The sequence below is a fragment of the Sinocyclocheilus grahami genome, unplaced genomic scaffold, assembly GCF_001515645.1.
Source record: "Sinocyclocheilus grahami isolate Dianchi unplaced genomic scaffold, SAMN03320097.WGS_v1.1 scaffold286.1, whole genome shotgun sequence".
Classification (NCBI taxonomy): Eukaryota; Metazoa; Chordata; class Actinopteri; order Cypriniformes; family Cyprinidae; genus Sinocyclocheilus; species Sinocyclocheilus grahami.
The window spans coordinates 47,961-70,302 of NW_015505465.1; the positions used below are offsets into that span (position 1 = coordinate 47,961).

At 39.1% G+C, this 22,342-nt stretch overlaps 1 protein-coding gene across 1 annotated transcript in view; it reads left to right on the forward strand.

Moving 5' to 3' along the window:
* Nucleotides 1-14,543, forward strand: part of LOC107600569 (protein jagged-2-like) — a 20,788-nt gene extending 6,245 nt beyond the window's left edge. The window contains exons 6-21 of the mRNA XM_016292501.1: nucleotides 1,665-1,711; nucleotides 2,719-2,892; nucleotides 2,985-3,135; nucleotides 5,383-5,547; nucleotides 5,652-5,765; nucleotides 6,327-6,440; nucleotides 6,521-6,634; nucleotides 6,714-6,830; nucleotides 7,013-7,040; nucleotides 7,291-7,376; nucleotides 7,952-8,065; nucleotides 8,901-9,016; nucleotides 9,248-9,502; nucleotides 9,607-9,738; nucleotides 11,490-11,643; nucleotides 12,142-14,543. Of these exons, the coding sequence (XP_016147987.1) occupies nucleotides 1,665-1,711; nucleotides 2,719-2,892; nucleotides 2,985-3,135; nucleotides 5,383-5,547; nucleotides 5,652-5,765; nucleotides 6,327-6,440; nucleotides 6,521-6,634; nucleotides 6,714-6,830; nucleotides 7,013-7,040; nucleotides 7,291-7,376; nucleotides 7,952-8,065; nucleotides 8,901-9,016; nucleotides 9,248-9,502; nucleotides 9,607-9,738; nucleotides 11,490-11,643; nucleotides 12,142-12,608 (2,348 nt within the window). The 3' untranslated portion in view covers nucleotides 12,609-14,543. The remainder of the gene's footprint in view (nucleotides 1-1,664; nucleotides 1,712-2,718; nucleotides 2,893-2,984; nucleotides 3,136-5,382; nucleotides 5,548-5,651; nucleotides 5,766-6,326; nucleotides 6,441-6,520; nucleotides 6,635-6,713; nucleotides 6,831-7,012; nucleotides 7,041-7,290; nucleotides 7,377-7,951; nucleotides 8,066-8,900; nucleotides 9,017-9,247; nucleotides 9,503-9,606; nucleotides 9,739-11,489; nucleotides 11,644-12,141) is intronic.
* Nucleotides 14,544-22,342: the final 7,799 nt, after the last annotated feature.

A 22,342-nucleotide genomic window follows, 5' to 3' on the forward strand; every position in this document is an offset into this window, starting at 1 on the left:
TCTCCTAGGTTCACAAAACTGTTGTCCATAAAATGCGTTGCACAGATTCGAACATCTGGGTTGTGCTGTTCTGTTGTAAATAAATCTTAACCAATAATTCCTCATTGCATCTACTTTTGGAAGGCCAAATAAAGTGCTTTTGCTTTCACACAGAATCACACAGCGTCTCCCTGACATGGCTGCATCAACACTACTGAGGTTCCTGAAACCACGCATTCTTTCTTTGCATGAACATTTGGGCGGCATTACGCAAATATTTCCACATCGTGACGTAGAGATGTGGGGGCGTGCTAGAATGAGGCCTTTTTAGCCCGGTCTGGATCAGCCTTCTCTTTTAGATAGAATAAATCCTTTTGTGGGAGACTTTGAGCTTTGTAACTCTGCAGATCTTATACATGCACAAATAGCTACATAACACACTAAAGAAAAGGAAAAATAGAAATCGTATCATATGACCCCTTTAAATCATTTTGAATCATCTTGAGGCCCCCTTGGAAGTCTCCCTTGTTGCCCCCTACTGCTTTAGGGTGTCTCAGTGCTTTTATGAGAGAACATGAATATTTAGCAGTTTTACTTCCTTTTTATGAGCTTCTGGTATGTGTTTTGGAGGTGTGATATCACTGATACTGTAGTAACAACACATTCAGGGGAAAATGTAAAGCTGTATACAGAGGATGTGAATATGCCATGGTGCATCATGGGAATCTTGAGTTTTTTATGTGGTTTGACATATCCGAGATCTTGTGCTTGGTGGTGGGGCTTGAGCTTCCATGCTCTCTTTAGCTCCCCTCATCCTCCTCTTCTCTCTCAAACAGATGTGAATGAGTGTACGAGGAGACCTTGTCTAAATGCTTACGCTTGTAAAAATCTAATTGGTGGATATCATTGCAACTGCTACCCGGGCTGGGCGGGACCGAACTGTAATATCAGTCAGTATACAAACTCTATAAAGTCTACAAAGTCTGTATCTTATACTTTTTCACTCTTTTTCAGCAAAGCAGCAAACTTTTGCTCTTCCTTATCTTCTCTAATGCTGATTAAATGTGCTTTGTTATTCATGAAGCAGAAACAGCTTTAAAGCAATAGTGCACCCAAAAATTCCTAATGATGATCCAAAAACAGAAAATGTTCTCTTCCACCATACTATAAAAAAGGCTGAAATGTAAGTCATTATTCATTACCACCAGTTTTGTGAACTGGATCAATTAATTCTTAGAAAATATCTGACTCAAATAATTGGTTCGTTCACAAATAAACATTCTGGTCTGTTACATTTCTCTGTTTGTCACACACAAGTTATCATATAGCTTCAGAAGACCACTTTTATGATGCATTTATTGTAAATTTTTGTCCTTTTTGAAGCTTAAAAGCTTCTTTTAAATTACATAAAATAGAGTGACCACCACAGTCTTTACAATTAATTTATACAACAGAAATGTGGTCATTTTTGAGAAAGCAGTATTTGAGAAAGATGTATTTTCCATCTTCAATTATTCTGTATTGCTTTGTCTCTTACAACGAGTTTTCTCCTAATTGTGCATGTGTTCTGTTTATCTGCCTGCTCTTGCATGTCTAAAAGCTGTTTTGATATTGTTGATCTCGATCATTTTTTACACATTTTGGACCAGAATGATGTGCTGATTGTGTTGATGATTATTTTACAGATGTCAACAGCTGTTACGGTCAGTGTCAGAATGGAGGAACCTGTCAGGTGGGCATATGCCTGTTTTATTTGGCATGTCTGTTTAGACATTCTGGGTTGAATCAGTTGCACTGCACCCTCCACAACCAACACAGTGCACAGTGCACATTTGTGTTTCTTTACACTGTTCTGATTTACGTAATACAGTTAGGTAAAAAACTGTTATTGCCTTTGATGGTGCTACTGTAAGAAAAAGCTTTTTTTCAGAATAGCAGAATTTAGTGAAATAAACCATGAACAGATGGTTCTAAACTCAAACCATACCGATTTTGCAGCCATTTAAGTTACACTTCTTATGGCAAAATTTGCATGCTTTTTCTCAAGGAATCAATAATGTTGGCACAGGTGTGAGCACGCAAATGGTAAAGATAAAAGAAATTAAATAGGTGTTGGTTCCTTCGATAATTAAGATATTTGGGCGATGCAGTTATTTTAATACAGTTAGGTAAAAAACAGTTATTGCCTTTGATGGTGCTACTGTAAGAAAAAGCTTTTTTTCAGAATAGCAGAATTTAGTGAAATAAACCATGAACAGATGGTTCTAAACTCAAACCATACCGATTTTGCAGCCATTTAAGTTACACTTCTTATGGCAAAATTTGCATGCTTTTTCTCAAGGAATCAATAATGTTGGCACAGGTGTGAGCACGCAAATGGTAAAGATAAAAAGAAATTAAATAGGTGTTGGTTCCTTCGATAATTAAGATGTTTGGGCGATGCAGTTATTCTTAAAGGGATAGTTACCTGTGTGACTTATTTTCTTTTTTTTGTTGTCTATACAATGGAAGTCAAAATGGTTTGATTATCAATATCCTTTTTTTATTGCTCAGACAAAAGTAACTAGTTTCTTTGTTCAGTTTTGGGTAAACTATTCCTTTAAAAAATACCATGCAATGGAATTTATATTGGAGTAGGCTATCATTTCTTGGTTATTTGCTCCCTAACTTTTACGAGCTTACTTGGGCTTCTGCCCCGCACACCTGCGAAACATCTCCACCTCTGTGTGTTTTTGTTAGGATGGTCATCATGGTTACGTGTGCCAGTGCCAGCCAGGCTTCATGGGAAGACACTGCGAAGTGCAGCAAAGCAGGTGTGCTAGCTCCCCTTGCCAGAATGGTGGACACTGCCGTTCGCTAGCCACAGGTTATGAGTGTGAGTGTCTGTACGGATACACCGGAACCAACTGTGAGGTGAGGCCAATAATTGCATAAAGTATGTACACAAAGAACTTTTTCTTTCTCAATCACTCATTTCCTCTCTCGTTCTCTGACTCTCTCTGTAGGTGCAGGTGGATCTGTGCAGTCCAAACCCATGTCAGAATAAAGGCCAGTGTCATTCTATGAAGGGAGATTTTTACTGTGCCTGCACAGATGAATATGAAGGGAAGACATGTAGTCAGCTACGAGACCACTGCAAAACCAGCACCTGCCAAGGTAGACAATGACCTCACTGAAGGCCTCATAAAATGTATGATGTTCCTGTAGCTCAATTAGCAGAGCACAGGGTTATTTGATTCCCAGCGAATGCATTAGATCAAAGTTACTTATTAATATACATAAGCTAACTACTATTTCTAATTGATTTTATTTTCCATAAATTTTATTAAGGCAGCGGCTAAGTGAAAATAGCAATAGGTGAAGTGAAAATAGCACATTTTCTTAGCGATAGATGCTATTTACACTAAGTGCAAATAGCAATGGATTCTATGTACACTAAGTGAAAATAGAAGTATTTTTTTAGCAATATGCTATTTACACTAAATGCAAATAACGATATATTATTTTTACTCTATGTAAATTCTATTTACACTATGTAAAAATAGCAGCATTTTCTGCTATATATACTACTTATTGCAAGTAGTGGCAAATATCTGCACCTCAACTGTAGTACATTATAAAACAGTATGGAATAATAATGTATTGAGTGTAAATTACTAATTTTAGTAGAATTATTAAATAGATGCTGCCATATAGAAAAAATAAAGCCCTTACTACACCTACCCTAACCCTACCCAATACTTTATTTTAAACTTTTCGATTATTTCCTTCCGATGTGATAAGAGATGTGAAAAGGAAGAAGAACTAGTTCGGCAAAAGGTGGATTCGAACTCAGGTCGCTCGCGTCATAAAGAATGCGTTAAGTGCTTTATAACCTACACCAGTAGTTCTCAAACTTTTCCAACGCCCTTAAATTGATTTACAGGTGCATTTTTTACCTTTATAGAGGCAAATATTTTCTATCCTTATTAATTCTGTCATGTTTTATGTCATATTCTTAACATTCCATTAAGTGTATTATTAATATAATAAATAAAGCAATAAATTATGGCAAATCGAAGTGATACTTGTAGATTTAAAAATAAAACCGCCAATAGGTGGCGGTGTTCTGACGATTTGTGCTATCCGCTCAGATTGTGCTACCTCCCGTTAAAAAGATAGGTAGCACAAATCAATAGCGAAAAATGCTACCTATCAGCTTGTGCTACCAGCATCTTATTCATGTGGTTTGAGGCTTTTTTTATGTCTATACCTTCCCCTACATGTCCACACCTACCCTTACCCTAAACTGACCCTTAAAACAATGTAAATATATTTTTGGTAGCATAATCTGATAGGTAGCATGTTTCGTCGGTACAGCGGCAAGTCGCTGTCTTAATGAGCCAGGCGTCGTGTCATTCATTAATTTAGTAACGAAGCAAAATGCTGTAGTTATGAATGGGTTATTAATCACTGTCTCTCCGAATCGTTCAAAGCCGCAGATTCGTTCACTAACTAAACACCGCTTGCTTGGAGACGCACACCAGATGTTATGGATTTCGTTGGAACTATTATTTCGTTGCAAAATAAAACAAACATGACAATATTCTGTTTAAAATGTAGGCTACATTTAAAATGTAAAATGTTCACTTAATATTACCTTTTTTTTGTTGAACTGTTGTAAAAATTAATGGCACATTTGCCATCGTTTGGATATTCAGGGAAATTTGCATTCTTGCTCGTATTGTAAACATGAAAACAATAACACGCACAGAGTGTGTCTGTATCGAAAAGAGTTTAAATCGATCTCAGTCCATGTCAATATTTGCTCTTCGTGCTATTAAGTGAAGATCTACTTCAAAGATACATTGAAACAATGCGCGATTTGCTAAAGCAGCATATTCAGCATATATGCACGCTGCTTGTGTGGATGCAGTCAGTTTTGACCGCAAAAGATGAGGTAAGCTGATTAGATATCATGTATTTGACCGTTTACAGAACTCACATTTTCCTGTTTTTACATTGGAAGCGGCATTTTACTTATCAGAAATACATGTTCAGTTTTAATGTTACTTTAAGTTGGGGTAGAATTAAATGAATGCTAAAACTCAGAATTTTGTTTGCGTACCCCCCCTCCGTCATCTCACGTACCCCCAGGGGTACGCGTACCCCAGTCTGAGAACCACTAACCTACACCACTGAAGCCATTAATTGATGGACATCTTTTGTAATGTTGTCCAGCCCAACCATACATTGGTGGGTGGAGTTAGTGCAAATAGCCTCTGCCAACAAGGTGGGCTTTTTGCACTTAGTGTAAATAGACACTGTTTTAATACATTTTTTTCCCTTTTGTATGTCCCCTTCTGACATTAATGTCAATGTTTGGTTAATCTTGTTTTGGATGATGTTCTTTTTCCTCATTAGTGATTGACAGTTGTACTATTGCCGTGACAACCAATGGCACAGCAAAAGCGGTTCGGCACATCTTATCAAATGTGTGTGGTCCTCACGGGCGCTGCATCAGTCAGTCAGGAGGGAACTTCACTTGTGCCTGCCAACCAGGATTCACTGGGACATACTGTCATGAGAGTGAGTAATATTACGCACATCTTAACACACACCATTATTACAGCTTTATAGCAGTATTTACAGTACACACACCAATTAATGGGGGTTTCTGCTTTCTCTCTCAGATGTAAATGACTGTGCATCATCTCCTTGTCAGAGCGGAGGAACATGCATTGATGACATCGACTCCTTTCGCTGTGTCTGTCCTGATGGCTTTGATGGGCAACTCTGTGAGCTGGGTAAAAAGATCAGCTCTACATACTTAACTTAACTATTGTCTCTTTTAGTAGTGGAGCTCTAAACACATTTAGTCCATAGAGATTTATTTAGACAAAAATTTAAGCTATACAACTATTTTTAGCATTGATAAAAATAATAAAAATCCCTTGAGCACCAAAACAGCATATTAGAATGATTTTTGATGGATCATGTGACACTGAAGTATTGCTGAGTATTTCGCTTCAGCTTTTTTGTTTTATTCCATCACAGGAATAAATTATATTTTTTATCATTTTTATGTATTTTAAATTTGAATAATATTTCACAGTATTACTGTTTTGATCAAATAAATGCAGTCTTGCTGAAAGAGATTTTTACCAACCTTAAGCTTCTTTCCACAAACCAGGTTGCTTGCTGTTCTAGCAAGATCTAAAAAAAAAAAGCTAATCTGAGTCTGTTTTAGTACAGGGTCTAGCATATATTCGCCATTAGAATGAAAGTACTCCAGCCTAATTTACAGGAGCGAACCGCTACTGATGATGTATAATATTTTATAATAGTGATTATAATCTTTTCTTCAGAGGTGAATGAGTGTAGCGGCGAGCCTTGTCTAAATGGAGGTATGTGCACCGATCTGCTGAATGATTTCTATTGTCGCTGCACTGACAACTGGAAAGGAAAGACGTGTAACTCACGTAAGTGAATGTATGTTTTCGTTTCCATTTTAGGCATTTAACTTTATGCACTTGTACTTAAAGTAGAGTTAATGTTACAGGAGACAGTCAGTGTGATTCCAGTACATGCGCTAATGGAGGTACATGCTATGATCATGGAGACTCATTCCGATGTGCGTGTCCCTCTGGATGGGGTGGCAGTACCTGTAACACAGGTGAGATAGAAGCCAGAACGCCTCCATGTTGACCTCATTTAATCTATATTTTTCTGACTATCTCTGTCTCTCTCTCTAGCCATGAACAGCTCGTGTGAATCTGGTCCGTGTCTAAATGGCGGGACTTGTATTGGAGGGGGCAGCGTCTTCACCTGCATCTGTAAGGATGGATGGGAGGGGCCTACCTGTGCTCAAGGTAAGGCCACGCCCACTTACCAATTTCTCTTTTCCCAAAATATCAACTAACTACACCTTGTGCATGTGTCAATGTGATTTACTCCCACGTGTATGGCAGGCTGTGATTTGCCCTGACAGGTCTAGTTCTGATATATCATCTAGTAGTTCTGCCTTTATGAGATGTTTTCATTCTGTTTTCAGATGTTGATGACTGCAGCCCTCATCCATGGTAAGTGATGCAACAGATAACGCAAGTGAAGAAAAGTACAGAAAGGAGAACAAAACAATCACTCCTGTAAACATGTTACTCACAAAACTTAGTTTGAACTTTTGAATCTGAATATAGAATATAAATGTGTGTAAACCCACACATCTAACGTGGGAAGGAAGCTACAAGTTAATGCACCTGTAGCATCTTTATCTTGCTAAGCGGGTAAGATATACTCAGATGCTGTCTCTCTGTCCTTCTCTTTCTGTAGTTATAATGGGGGACAGTGTGTGGATGGGGTCAACTGGTTTCGCTGTGAGTGCGCACCTGGATTTGCAGGACCTGACTGTCGAATCAGTGAGTAAATAAACATACAAATATCTCTAAATATGACTATGAATATTCATGAGATGACATTCCTTAATGTTTTTCATTATTAAAACCTTTAAGAAATAAAATATTTAACATTGATACTATTATTTAAATTAATATAAAAATATTAATATTAAATAATAATTTACAAGTGGAATGTTTGGAAAACCAGTTTGAACATAGACATTGTTTTTGCAGTTCCATTTAATGCAACTATAGTGACGCAAAAATTACACACTTCATACATTGTGAACAATTTATCCATGTATGTGTTTCATTAAAAAAATTTAGCTCATAATTTTTCAATCAAATATTAGTCTTCTTGTGAAATGACAGACTTCTATCTGGTGACATATGTCGCTTTCTTACAATCAACTGCAAGCTTGCATTCATATCCAGTCAAAACCAAATGAATTGAAGTCATCATCCTACATTTTTTATTTCCTTTTCTATGAGCCATTTCACTCAGGTTGTATGTCACAATAAGGAAGAAAGATCTGATGCTACTTTCAATACATTCAGACTAACACTCTCTACTTCTGTCATTCACTCGATCTCAGACATAGATGAGTGTCAGTCCTCTCCCTGTTCGTATGGAGCCACATGTGTGGATGAGATTAATGGATATCGCTGTCTTTGCCCCATGGGACGAGCTGGACCACGCTGCCAGGAGTGTGAGTTCCCACTGACAGACCACCCTACTTGTTTGCATTATGAGAAATGAAGTGTCTTTGCTGTCTACTCATGTCGTGTGAGCCCAGCTTAACTTCAGCCAAACAAAACTGGACTAGACTAAATTGCCTGTTTCAGCGGCTTTCAACAGGGGTCTGTAGTTGTTCTGCACAGGCTCCGCCAACTTTTGTATGGAAATTTTTTTTTTAAATACAGCTAAATGAATTCAGCTAAACGTTTCATTGTCCCTTACCAATTAAAATGCATTAAGTAAAATGTTATGATTATTTATTTATTGAAATTATGGGATGGCATATTATTATTTGATGCATATTATAATAGGAAAGGCGTAAAATGCATCACTCAGTTATGTACAATATATAATGGAGGTCCCTGCTCCATCCCGCAGCATTTTTTTCATAAAAAAACCCCCCAGTAAAAATAGTAATACTGTGAAATAGTTTTACTATTTTAAATAACTCTTTTTTTATTTGAATATTTATTTAATATTTCTATAATGGCAAAGCTGAAACCGGTCTGAAGTGTCAAATGAAGAAATCATTCTAAAATGCAAATTTTGTGCTTTTTATCAATTTGTGGAAACCCAAATAATTTTTTCAGGTTTTTTTGATGAATAGAAAGTTCAAAAGAACAGCATTTATTTTAAACGTTATAAATATATTTACTGTCACGTTTGATCATGTTAATGTATCCCTGCTGAATATAAGTACTAATTTAAAAAATCTTATTAACTGCAAACTTTTAAACTACTATAATGTTTATGATCTGATCTCACTGTCTTTCTCTGTGTTCCTCTCCATCTCTCTTCATCTGTAGTTATTGGTGTTGGAAAGGCATGCGATCGCTCTGGGGTGAAGGCTAATCATGGTGATCGCTGGGAGGATGGGTGCAACAGCTGTCAGTGCATGAACGGAAACATCAGGTGCACTAAAGTGAGTCCAACAAGCTACCTTAGACTGTGCTACTGTACCAATCAAATACCAGTTGCAGTCACATTCAGTGTAAAATGTTAATGTCAGGTGGAGTTAAAAAGGTGAAAATGCATTAAGGACATAATTTTGTTTATGTTATCATTTATTCTTTTATTTTTATTATTATTTATTTTTATCTCCATGTAGATATACGTAGATACTTCATTAAGATTTTTTTTATTGTGACCACAGGTGCATTGTGGTCGTCAGCCCTGCTTGTTGCAGTCAGACTCTGGTGAGCCACAGCACCCCCTGTGTCCACTAGGACAGGAGTGTGTAGAGCATCATTTCCTGTCTTGCCTTCATCCACCATGCAATCATCTGGGTATATGCGCCACTCGTGAAGGTCTTCAGCCCATCGGCACTCTGTGCCTACCCAACAACGGCTACCTAGACGACAACTGTGCTCGTGTTACGCTTGTATTTGACTCAGACAGTGTCCCGCAGGTAAGAGTTTTTCATTTAGTAATTCAAGTTGTCAAATATGCACAGCTCTTTATCTCAGACACACTTGATTTTTCCATTCAAAATGTGTTGGGTTTGTTTAACAGGGCACTACTGCTGAAGGAGTCTGCACAGAGCTAACGTATCTGCCAATCACACGAACTCTGGCTAAAGACCACACCCTTTCCATTCTTTGCGACCAATCACCTTCCAGCCAAAATGCAGTGGAGGTTGCTATGGTGAGCTCACTTTCTTTAATCATCAGGCGTTAATCCTATAAAATTAGCTCATCTGCTGTAAACAATTCCTGTCTGCTTGGTACTCGTGTTCAGTCTCAGATCTTGATGTGTCATATAAAAACACTGTTAAAAAGACTGAACATAAAAGAAGGTTAATGATGAAGATTTAACTGTTTCTCGTTACTGGACCTCAAGTTGTCAGTTCATTATTTATTAGAAGCTGTTTTCAAATGCCAACAAATACAAACGTTTTACTTGGAAAGTGGGCCTTGAAGAAAATCCCAAGTTTCCTGATGCTAAACACAACTGTGGCGACATTTATGTGTGCTTATCTCGTAAAAGCAATTACTCTAACATAACTTGAAGGCAGCATAAAACAGTGTGCATCAAAATACAGATTTTTTTCATTCAATAACACGCTCTTCCTGAAATCATCACATCTGTTTTCCTTCACATCGGAGTGTTTATTTCTTTCTTTCCATCTCATCTGTCCTTTAAAACATTTCCCTGCCTTTCTTCCAGTTTGCACTTCTTCAAAAAAAGGCCCTTTAAATCAGAGTCAAACGGCTTCCAAAGAGAGCTTGTCAAATTTGATTCTTTTTCTGATCTTTTTGTGAATTCTTTTGTGACTTATTTTCTTTCAATTCTCTCATCTAAATGTTTCTTTCACATCAAAAATCCAGCTTTTCATCCTTTAACATATCTCACCTGTCCTGCTCTGCACCTTCTCGTCTTTCTCTTTATCTCCTTCACTCACTCTGAGACCATTGCTGTAGTAATGCAGTCTCTTGGGGAAAGGTCTGGTCCTCTACTTTAAGCCCTTAATGGACAGAATCTTAGTTTTACTCTTTCTGTGATGTTGTAATGCTATTAAGATTTATGTTGTAACATTGAAAGTTTTCCGGAAAAGGAGCGGTAACCTTTTATGGTGTGAGCCCTCACAAGGCTGCGTTTGTGCTGATGTTATAAGCTCAGCATTGGGACATCCCCCGCGGACTCCAGTGTGGTTATACCCTGACTATTACCACAGACAAATTACATGTGGCTGGTCATGAAATTTAAGGGAAAGGTGAATAACTTGCCCAGTCAGGTCTAACTTCTTTCATTTCTGATCTAGCTATTCTTTTTTTCCTTCCTCACTCTAAATTCCTTTCCTCCTATTTTACGCTGTCTTTCTATCGCTGTCATTCCACTATGTCTCTATCATTCCTCCTTCCCTTTTCTCTGACTGTACTTTTTCATTTTTTTGTTTCAATTTTATTATGTTTTCTTACGAAATCAAAGGGGAAAAAATAAATATTATTTAGTCACATTTTATTTCCAGACTCAAATTAGATTTTCCCTTATTAGTTATCCTAATAGGACAGGGACTTTCTCATTGCTTGCTTCATAATCAAATGTTTGTTTTATCTGTTTTATTTTGTGGTTAAACTTTTCCTGAATGTCGAATTTTTATGTGTCTGCCTGTTTCAGTAGTTTCAGTTCAGTAGTGTCTCTACCAATTTGGCTCTTAGTTGTTGTTGTTTTTTTTTTTTCCATTTTACGGTTTACAGATATTCTACCATTGTGTACTGTCTTTTTGGGGCCAAATAGCATTACATTGACTGTTGATGTTGTTTTGGAGTTTTCCAACAAGTGATATAATTATGTGAATGCAAGTAAAACATCAGGACTATAGCTAAGAGAAAGGACTTGAGTCTTTGCAAATTTTTATTTGCTCTTTTTCATTCTCTCTGCTTTGATTTCCACAGTCATATGAGCAAAACACCTTTGTTGAGGGACGAGCTCAGATACAGGATGTTGTCCGCTCCATCATTGATGTTCTGTCCAAACCTCACAACAGCACGTTGCTGTTGGCTGTGAGAGAGGTCAGAGTTGACACTCAGGATCCACATCCCCAAATCGGTGAGTCTCTTTTAGACATCATAACATAAATCTATTATTATAATTAATCTTTTAAATAATTATGATTTAATTTATAATTTAATTAGAGTTTATTTATAAAATAATTTAAATGCATATATTATAATAAGTTTTGGGTTGGTAAGATGTTTTCTAATTTAGTGTATTTTAAAATGTAATTTATTCCCATGAAAGCTATCAAATTTTCAGCATCATTACTCCAGGCATCAGTGTCACATGATCCTTCAGAAATCATTGTAATATGCTGATTTGATGCTCAAAACATTTTTTTTTGCAATACATTTTCAAGATTCTTTAATGAATGAAAAGTTCAAAAGAACAGAATTTATTTGAAATCTAAATCTTTTGTAACATTATTTATGTCTTTGCTGTCACTTTTGATCCATTTATTTTGATAAAGTATTAATAAAAAATAAAAAAAATCATACTGACCCCAAAAATTTTGATAGTGAATATGTCTTTTTTTGTCTCTTTCTACAGGTTACCTCATTCCGTTGCTGTGTGTGCTGTTTGTGGTATTATGGATCTCATGTGTCATCGTCTGCGTGTGGTGGTTCAGGAGACGCTGGAAAGCGAGACAAAGAGAGGACACGCAGATAGAGGAGAGCATCAACAACCAGCGCGGGACACTACTGAGCACTCACACGCCTCACAAAGACAACACAGACCCGCTGCAGGAGAACAAGAACCTGCTTTACCCTCTGGATCGGGTTGGAGACGGAGCAGAGCGAGAGGAAGAGGAGGAAGAAGGAGATGAAGAGAGCGACAGAGGGCTGGTTCTGCATAAGTGCTCATCTCGTGCGTACACTAAAGGGGACGCAGTGTACACTATTCACACTACAGCCCAAAATCAGCCAAACAGGACACACTGCAGCAGCAAAGACAACCGCTGCAAGAACAATGTGAATGAGAGTTTAAGCGAGCACATGAAAGATCATTACGTATGAAAGAACCAGACAAACTGGACAAAAATATAAGTATTTTTTTGCTGATCTAAAAGCTTTTGGGCTTGTGCGATTGGTGTTTTTCATCCTTTTTTCATCATTTGGTAGTCAAATGAAACAGGGATTTGTGTCAGCAAATGAGACATTCAAAGAATGGTTTTTCTTTTGTTTACACTTCACTCTTTTTCCTTAAAAAGTAGGAAATTTTTACACAAAGCTGAACTTTGAGATTATGTCTGTGAACTATGGCGCGACCTTTGACCCTTGGGGCTAAGGAGGAATCAGCGATAGGCAGCTTTAAAGTGTTTTTGATTATGTCCAGACCTGCCCAAAGTCAAGTGTTAGAAGCCGTTAAATCTTGCAGAGGTATATATACACAAGTGTCTCATTGAACCTTCATGATAGCGCTTACCTTGTATATACATTTCACATAATAATACATATATGTTGGTTCTTGTTTTTGTTAACAAATTCTATTGACACACTTAAATGGGTAGTTCACCCAAAGGAAGATTCAGTCATCATTTACTCACCCTCATGTCATTCCAAACCCGTATGACTTTTTTCTTCTGTATAACACAAGTTACATAAGAGTGGAGGAAGTCACTAAAGAACTGGAGCTTTCAAGCTTCAAAAGTGATGCAAAAGCACCATAAAAGTATCATAAGTGTATCATAAAATTGATCTGTTATATTCCAAGTCACAGACCAAAATATACGTCATTATTCACTAATAGCTCTTCTTTTGTTGAGCTGTTTACCTGTTGTCAGTGAGTGAAAACCAGATCATTCAGAGTTAAACTGGATCAACTGATTCATTGAAAAGCTCCAACTCAAAATAATCGTTTGTTCATGAATCAGAAAATCTCTAACACTCTCAACAAGGAGATTAAGGGTGATTATATCAATATTATGTGAATAATGTCTGAAGTTTGTCCTTCACACAAATCTGTTTTATGACATCAGAAGACTTTTTAAAGAGCTTTACAGCCTCAGTCCTCATTCATTTTTGTTACACAGAAAAGAGAATGAAACAACATTTGGAACGACATGAGGGTGAGTAAATGATGACAAGTTTAATTTTTCGGTGAACTAAGATACTAAGTATAAAAGGTTTACTGTTTTATATTGAAATTCACCTTCTTTGGGAATTGGTACTTATAGTCCAGACAGTATGAGTATTTTGACTGATAAAGTCTCACTCAGCTCTTGATGGTTAGAAATTATTGGTCAGTTTTTTTCCCCGTTTTTTTTCAAGTGACAGCCATATAAACAGAACAGTCATGATGTAAAGAATCAAGGGCCACTTCAGTCAGTGCTTGTGTTGTCGCAAAACACTTGGGTTTTTGGTCACACAGTAGGAGACAATGATTTAAATTGTTTAATCACTGAGAGATAGTTTATTATATTGAAAACAAATATTCATATGTACATATGTAAATAGTGGAAAAAGACAGCTGTGTATATTCGAGTTTAGTAAGTTATGTGACACCTTTTTATCATTGTCATTCTTAGAATTATTACTTTTTCTTATTCTCTCCTTTAGTCGCTCTCCTTTTCAACAGTGTCATTCCTTTTATTTCTGTTGGTCAGAAAATGTTTTATATATAAATACGTAATAAAATGGCCACAGGTTGGTAGTCTATCTGTGGAGACAAAAAAATACTTTAAACAATAGATGATCTATCTTCATGTTAGAATAGATTTTCTGTGTTGTTTTTATGACTTTCCTAATGAATGTCGACTAAGGATTGGACACATGCTGAAAGAATGTTTTGCCACTGATCAAATGCTGACTTCTTCTGAAGGTCTACAGTACTTCATTGGAGAAAGACTCAAAGACTTCAAAGAAATATGCTGCATGTTTGAGTGGCACTTTGTTTCCTTGGAAAATTCCAACACCAGCATTTTGGATGTTGGAAGATTTTGGAAGATTTTTTTTTTTATTATTATTCTTAATGTTTTCAGAACATCGTTGCTTTGTATTATTATGCTACAATTCAAAATGAACCACAAACGGACCAGAGTATTGACCCATGTCAAAGACAGAAAACACATGAGTTTAAAGTGTATCTTCTGTTTGAGTATTGTGTTGAATATCAGATTTTGTATTTATAAAATGGTACTATATTACTATAATACCATTTTTCAAAAGAACACTATGAGTACAGATTTATGTTATCAGAAATCCTCCCTTGTCTGGGGTGGCTGGGGTATTTTTCCCTCCTTTATTCATGAGCTGTTCTGTTATATTTGATTGGGGTCAAATCAAATGCAATTAAGATTTTTGGAAGGTCAGAAAAATTGTATCAGTGCATGTTGCTGTGGCTGAATGAAGGGAACAATTTATGTTTTTCATTGTCATGTGTTTCATTTGGTGTCTTTAGTGCACAGAAAAACATAGTACAGTTGAATATAGAAATGATTGGATGATGCAAAATGTGACAGTAATTCAGATGAGTTTACATTCTGAATCATGTCACTCCTCAATGAAAGTTTTATTATTGTAACATTAAGGAATTGAAACACTCCCCTAACATGGGAAAACAAGTCCATCACATTTCTGGCTGTGATTAGTTCTACATGCACTGATGCTCATACTGAATCTGGCATTTCATTTGTTAAATCTGTTTGATTTTCCCAAGTATTTATTAAAGACTTTTGTACCGATGAGGTTTACACTTTTATTTCATATGCAGCATTTGTGATGTCTTCATTTAGCTTTTCCATTCATCTGTCAGCTGCTGACATCATGCATGACAGTGAAATCCACAGAGCTAGAGAAGAATCCTCTGAGAGTTGAAGAGGCTGATAACAAGGGTTTTGTTTTGACTCAGTCAGAGTCATGATGTATGATGTGTATCATCTCTCTTAAAGATTAACCTGCTCTAACTCATCCTGGGACTCAGGGCTTTAATTTCCCAAGGAAAAAAAGACACGCCCACATAAAAAAATCCTCCATTTCTTTTCAGAACTATTCACCTTGGATTACCGGATCTTTCTGGAGGATGAGGGTGTAAAGCATTGGCAAGCAACCAGTAAAGATTTTTTTAAAAAGGCATCACAACTGTTTTCAACACTGATAATATTTCTTGAGAAGTTTCTTGAGCACCAAATCAGCATATTAGAATGATTTCTGAAGAATCATGTGACTGAAGACTGGAGTAATGATGCTGAAAATACAGCTTTGCCATCACAGGGATAAATTACCTTTTAAAATATATTAAGATAACAGTTAAAACAGTTACATTGCAATAATATTTGAGAATACACAGTTTTTACTGTATATTTATTAAATAAACTGGCAGTCCTATAAAAGACTTGCTTTCAAAAACCTAAAAAAGCATCACAGTTTTCAACATTGATAATATTTCTTGAAAAGTTTCTTGAGCACCAAATCATCACAATGATTTCTGAAGAACCATGTAACACTGAGGACTGCAATGACTGCTGAAAATTGAGCTTTGCCATTTAAAATATATTAAGATAACAGTTAAAAGTTAAATTGCAATAATATTTCAAAATATTAGTTTTTACTGTATATTTATTAAGTAAATTGGTAGTCCTGGTGAGCATAATAGACTTGCTTTCAAAAACATAAAAAAAAAAATTGTATAGTGTAGTTTACCCAAAAATGATTTTGTCATGGAAATAAAATGCTAGTTCATGCCAGTTCATGCTGATTTCACATACAATGAAAAGTGACTGGGGTTGTTATGCTCTAAAAATGAATTAAAGATTTGAGAGCTGTTTTATATTACAGTATATTTTCCTTTAAAGGGCACCTATTATGCAAAATCCACTTTTTGGACATAAATGTGTGTTGGCTGTGTGTGAACACAACCACCCTACAATGATAAAAATCCACCCACTCATTTTTTAATCCTCTTTAAACCAAGTCAGTCTCACTAGGCCTGCCGTTTTGATTCTCATGCAGTGTGACGTCACACTGCATAGGGCCGGGCCATGGGAGTTGATTGACAGCTATGCATTGCTATAGTTTCCGCCCTCAGTGGTTGTACGCTGTCCTCCATTTTCCGTAGCCTTATCCATTTTCTCCGCGCTTGAGCAGCTGTAACGTCAACAATGTCTCGCAAGCAATCCCGATGCTCTGTATTTGGATGTAAGACTGAGCATAAGAGTCTTCATTTTTTCCCAACATCTGAGCTGCTGAGGATGCTGTGGATTACTTAAATTTTTCAAGGTAATGCGCCTCAAAATCTACAGTAATACACTGGCGTAAAGTTGGCTTGATGTTGGATGTTCTATATACATCCAGCTACATGACACACTGCATGAAAGGTAATATTCGAAAAGGCATAATATGGGCACTTTAAAGGTGACATATCATGAAAATCTGACTTTTCCAGGTTTTAAGTGCTATAATCAGGTCCCCGGTGCATCTACTAACCAAGGAAATGTGAAAAAGATTAACCCAGCAACTTTGTTTCGGTCAGCCTTTTTCTGCAAGCGTCTGAAAAAACAAGCACGTCTGATTTCGCTCCCATGGTGACGTGGGAATAATATTCCGTATAATATTACCGCTCCTTAATCTGCACGTTTCCACCCATGGCACCGTAATTTAGATTTTGCAAGCGACAACGGTGTAATGCCATGGCGAATCTTTGAGCAAAACATGTTAGTGTGCTTCAGTTGTGTGTGCTCAGAAAACCGTATATCAGAAGTTTAAACTAATATGGTTTAAAACACATGATTTCATCGCGATAAACATGATAATCAGAACCAAAACAGATGTTTTTTAGCAGGTCTGAGCTGTAATGGCGCAGCTCTGAGCTCTATTCTGGAAAAGGGGGCGGGGAGCAGCAGCTTATTTGCATTTAAAGAGACAGACCCGAAAAACAGCGAGTTTCTGCTTCCACTCAAAATAGGCATTTTTAAAATGATATAATAAATGATCTGTTGAGTATTTTGAGCTGACACTTCACAGACACATTCTGGGGACATCAGAGACTTATATTACATATTGTAAAAAGGGGCATAATATTTCTCCTTTAAAGCTCAATAGCATTTGAGGAGAATGACTTGGTCATAAAAACAATTGTAAACTGTTCATCTAGGTGTAAACTATAACGCATTGCACACCTTTTACATTTTTTATATTTATTCAAATAAACTGTAAATCATGTGTAAAAAAAATGCTACTTTTCACTACGCAATGGGCTCAACCCCAAATTTAAAGCTCAGTAGCATTTGAGGAGAATGACTTACAGTCATAAAAACAACTGTAAAGAAACTGTAAAAATCTGTTCATTTAGGTGTCAACTACAATGCACAAATACATGTATCACTCCAGACTCCTTTGTGAATGTCACGTAATTATAGTACCGTATTGGCCCGAATATAAGACGACCCTGATTATAAGACGACCCCCCTTTTTCCAGATGTACCTTTTGGAAAAAGGCTTTTTAAAAACCAAATCTTGTTTTTTCTCCGTAAAACACATTATGTCTTCAATTATTTTCATATTGCATATTTTTCCTATTTTAATTTTTGTTTTGAAAGTATGGTAAAAACTGGTAAAATGTACCAACAATCACATTTAAAAAATATACACTTTTTGATATACCATTTAAAAAAAAAAGAAAAAAAAGTATCCCATCTGAATTAGGACATTTAGGCTATCCATCTAATAGTAGCCTACCAAAATCTTATTAACAGTAGAAGTAGAGTTGGTCCCATCAGGCTAACGTGACAGTCACGACTCATGCAGCTGTAAGGTTTTCTTTCTCTTTTGTTTTCACTCGCGATCTTTACAACACGCATTACATTAGTATTTCATGGCACACTCGTTTTATGCGGTTTTGGCGCCACCTATTGTTGTGGGTGTATTATTGACATGTCAAAGTCTAGACCCTGAATATAAGACGACCGCGTTTTTTCAGATGTATTTCCAAGAAAAACACTTTTTTTTAATTGATCATCACCATCCTTGTGAGATTAGTTTGCGCCGTTCGTAGCACGAGATTCGTTCGGTAGCGCGGTCGCTACCGGTCCACTGGTCCATTGATCCGCGCCGATGACAGGTCAGCGCGGCGCCAGCTCTGTAACGTCGTGCTGTTTAGTCCCACTTTCAGTGCATTTGGCTTCCCATATGTACTTCCCATATGTGTTCTCTCGCTCTCAGTTATGTTGCTTGTTATCGTGTTCCAGAAATGTCTCTCCCCTTAACAAAACCGTGAGTTTCATCTGCTCAGTGGTAAATATTAATGATGGCTCCAATTGTGCCATACCTATTGGAGTCCAATGCAGACCCTGAAAATGTTTATGAACAAGAAGATTGTGCAGAAACTTTGCAAGCACAAATAAAGGGAATTTTGGAACCGAGGGGTGGAAGAAACAGCATCTGTTCGCCATGGCACCAACACGCTACTAAAGGAGCTCTTCTTCTTCATCTTCTCTAGTGCAGCTCAACCAGTTCTTGTCTGTGGGCAGGAATTATTGTATTTAAATAAGCAACAGTGTATTAAAGAGGATATCGTCTCAGGTTACCCATGTAACCATGGTTCCCTGAGAAGGGAAACGAGACACCGTGTCCCCTAGAGGACACTTTGGGGAACGCCCTCAGCATGACCGGTGTCTGAAGTGCATGTAGAAACACGACAATGAACTTGTCATTGGCCCATGACGTGTTACTGGTGCGACCAAGCATATAAAAGGGCACCTGTAGCACACGTCATCAGCTTCTTGTCTGAAGGAGATGTGCACAGGAATGCCTGTAGCATGGCAAGGGGACGCAGTGTCTTCTCAGGGAACCATGGTTACATGGGTAACCTGAGACGTTCCCTATTGAATGGGAACTCGTACTGCGTCCCCTAGAGGACACTTTGGGGAACGAATCCCCACGCCGCCATGCTGAAGGAATGACTGCCTTATCAACAGGCAGAAGCCAGGAACTCTAAGAAGTTCTTATCCCCAGAAACACACCAGCAACTGCCAACACACTGTAAGGGTCAGAGTTGATGCGGGCCAGTCACAGTCACCCATCAACGTACAGTGAAGTTCTTATCCCCAGAACCACACCAGCAACTGCCAACACACTGTAAGGGTCAGAGTTGATGCGGGCCAGTCACAGTCACCCATCAACGTACAGTTTTACGTTTCACAACCCTATGTGCGAAAAGAGGCCTTATTATACAATAGTGCTAGAAATTGGGAACGCGAGAGGCGATACTACCCCTCTTCCCAGACGTTAGTATCTTGAGGGTCACAGCAGGAGTGGGACGCAAGTCGCGGAATAGCCCACCATCTCCACATACCTCTCATCTGTGAGCGGAAAACAGAGGGAACCCCCCTTGCGCTAACATAAGGTAAATATAAGAAGTGGGAACGCAAGAAGCGGTGCTGCCCATCTACTTTTTAAACATCTTGATATTGTGAGGATCATAGCCGAAGAGGTGGGACGCGAGCCGCGGAATAGCCCACCATCTCCGCGCACTTCTCACATCTATGCACACAAATGGAGGGAAACCCCTCCTGCGCTATCACATGGTAATTTACAAGAAGTGGGAACGCGAGAAGCTGTACTGCCCATCTACTTTTAAACGTCTTGATATTGTGAAGATCATAGCCGAAGAGGTGGGACGCGAGCTGGCAGGCTCAGCTTCAGGTGGTTGATTGAAAGGACGCCGCCTACGGCGAGGGATGTAGTGCTCAAACGCCGCTGACTTAACCTTCGCCTCCCTGAACTTACGGACTACTGTCTCAACAGCAGCTCCGAAAAGCCCGGCAGGCGAAACCGGGGCATCAAGGAGAAAAGACCTGTCCTTCTCCTTTAGCCCCAACAAGTTAAGCCATAAATGCCTCTCCGTGACAATGAGTGCCGCAAGAGAGCGGCCGATGGTGCGCGCCTCTTGCTTGGTTGCACGGAGAGCAAGATCACATGAGCGGCGGAGCTCCTCGATTTCAGCAGGAGCCACGCCCCCCGCCGCATCAACGTCCTTTAGCAGATCCGCTTGGTAAGCCTGTAATACAGAGATAGTATGCAGGGTACCGCCTGACTGCCCAGCCGCCGCGTATGCCTTGCCCACGAGCCTAGATGTAAACTGGCACGGCTTCGAAGGCAAGGTAGGAGCCCTCCACGAAGATGCCTGGGGAGCCGCGAGATAACCCGCAAGGGATTCCTCCATCTGAGGCATCTTCGTGTACCCGCTGTCTTCCAGCCCCTTCACATTAGCGTAGTTTGACTTGTTAGGAGGAAAGACACGTGCAGAGAAAGGATTCCTCCATGACCTCAACAGCTCGCTGTGAAGCTCAGGGAGGAATGGAAGGCTCGGAGGGGCGGAGCGTTTATGACCTGCTAGGAAACGCACATCCAGACGGCCACTAGACTCGCGTTCTTGCATCTCTGCCGACCAGTCCAGGGTTAGCCTGGCGGTGGCACGGGTCATGACGTCCAAGAGTTCCCCATACGCGGGTGACGAGGACGAGGCGGGTTGTGATGTAGCCTCCTCCTCAACTCCGGTCACGTCTATCTCCTCGGAGCTAGACCGGCCGAGTAATATGCTCTCTGCCGCATCAGAAGAAACCGGAGACCGGGCTTCCAGATCCGGTTCGAGAGCAACAGAGCCCCATCCCAAGAGAGACCCATCCCAAGCTCGTCAGCCAGATCTAACTGTGAGCCCCATGAGTGCAGACGGCGCTCTGCCTCGGCGGCAGCGGGTCCAGCACCACGAGGTGCAGACGCTTGGCTTCCGTCCTCTGTAAACAGAGCCAAGCGGGAACGCAGCTGTTTCACTGTGAAACGATCACAGTGGGCACAGCTGGCTCCCTCGAGAGCCGGCCGTGCATGCTGTGCCCCCAGACACACCACACACAGCTCAACGAGGCGCAGACGCTTGGCTTCCGTCCTCTGTAAACAGAGCCAAGCGGGAACGCAGCTGTTTCACTGTGAAACGATCACAGTGGGCACAGCTGGCTCCCTCGAGAGCCGACCGTGCATGCTGTGCCCCCAGACACACCACACAAAGCTCATGAGAATCACTAGGTGTGATGTACCTTTCACACGGTGGGACACATCTTTTAAAACTTTTTTTTTTTTCAACGTTCTGTCACACACGCACACACAAACAAAACGGCTGAAGACAAGAGCTGATGACGTGTGCTATAGGTGCCCTTTTATACGCTTGGTCGCACCAGTAACACGTCATGGGCCAATGACAAGTTCAATGTTGTGTTTCCACATGCACTTTAGACACCTGTCATGCTGAGGGTGTTCCCCAAAGTGTCCTCTACGGCAGTGTTTCCCAACCGGGGTGCCGTCTGTCGAGAGCAGGGGTGCCGTGTAAAAAAACCTTTTTTAATATTTTTAATATTACTTTTTTAATATTATGCTAAAATTTTCAAAAAATCATCTATTATATAATATCCATTTCTGATGTCGCCAATAATTAGAGATGCACCGAAATTTCGGCTGCCGTAAATTAGTTCACCACTCAGGTTTCACTTTCACATGGTGTGACGCTCTGCATATTATCCCGCTCTATGCGTGTGTGCTCCACTCAGTCGCTCCACTCGTATACCGTTCATGCGAATCGGAACAGCAAAGTCCACTCAAAAATTGAGTGAAACATCGATGTAGTACAGTATTGTTTCTGTTTGCAATAGCCCTACTGTGTTGTAACATGGTGTGGTATATGCAGTGTTCGAACTATACCGTGGACTTTGGGGGAGCCCACTTGATTTTTTCTTATACCGGGGTGGGGTGGGGGGGGGGGGGGG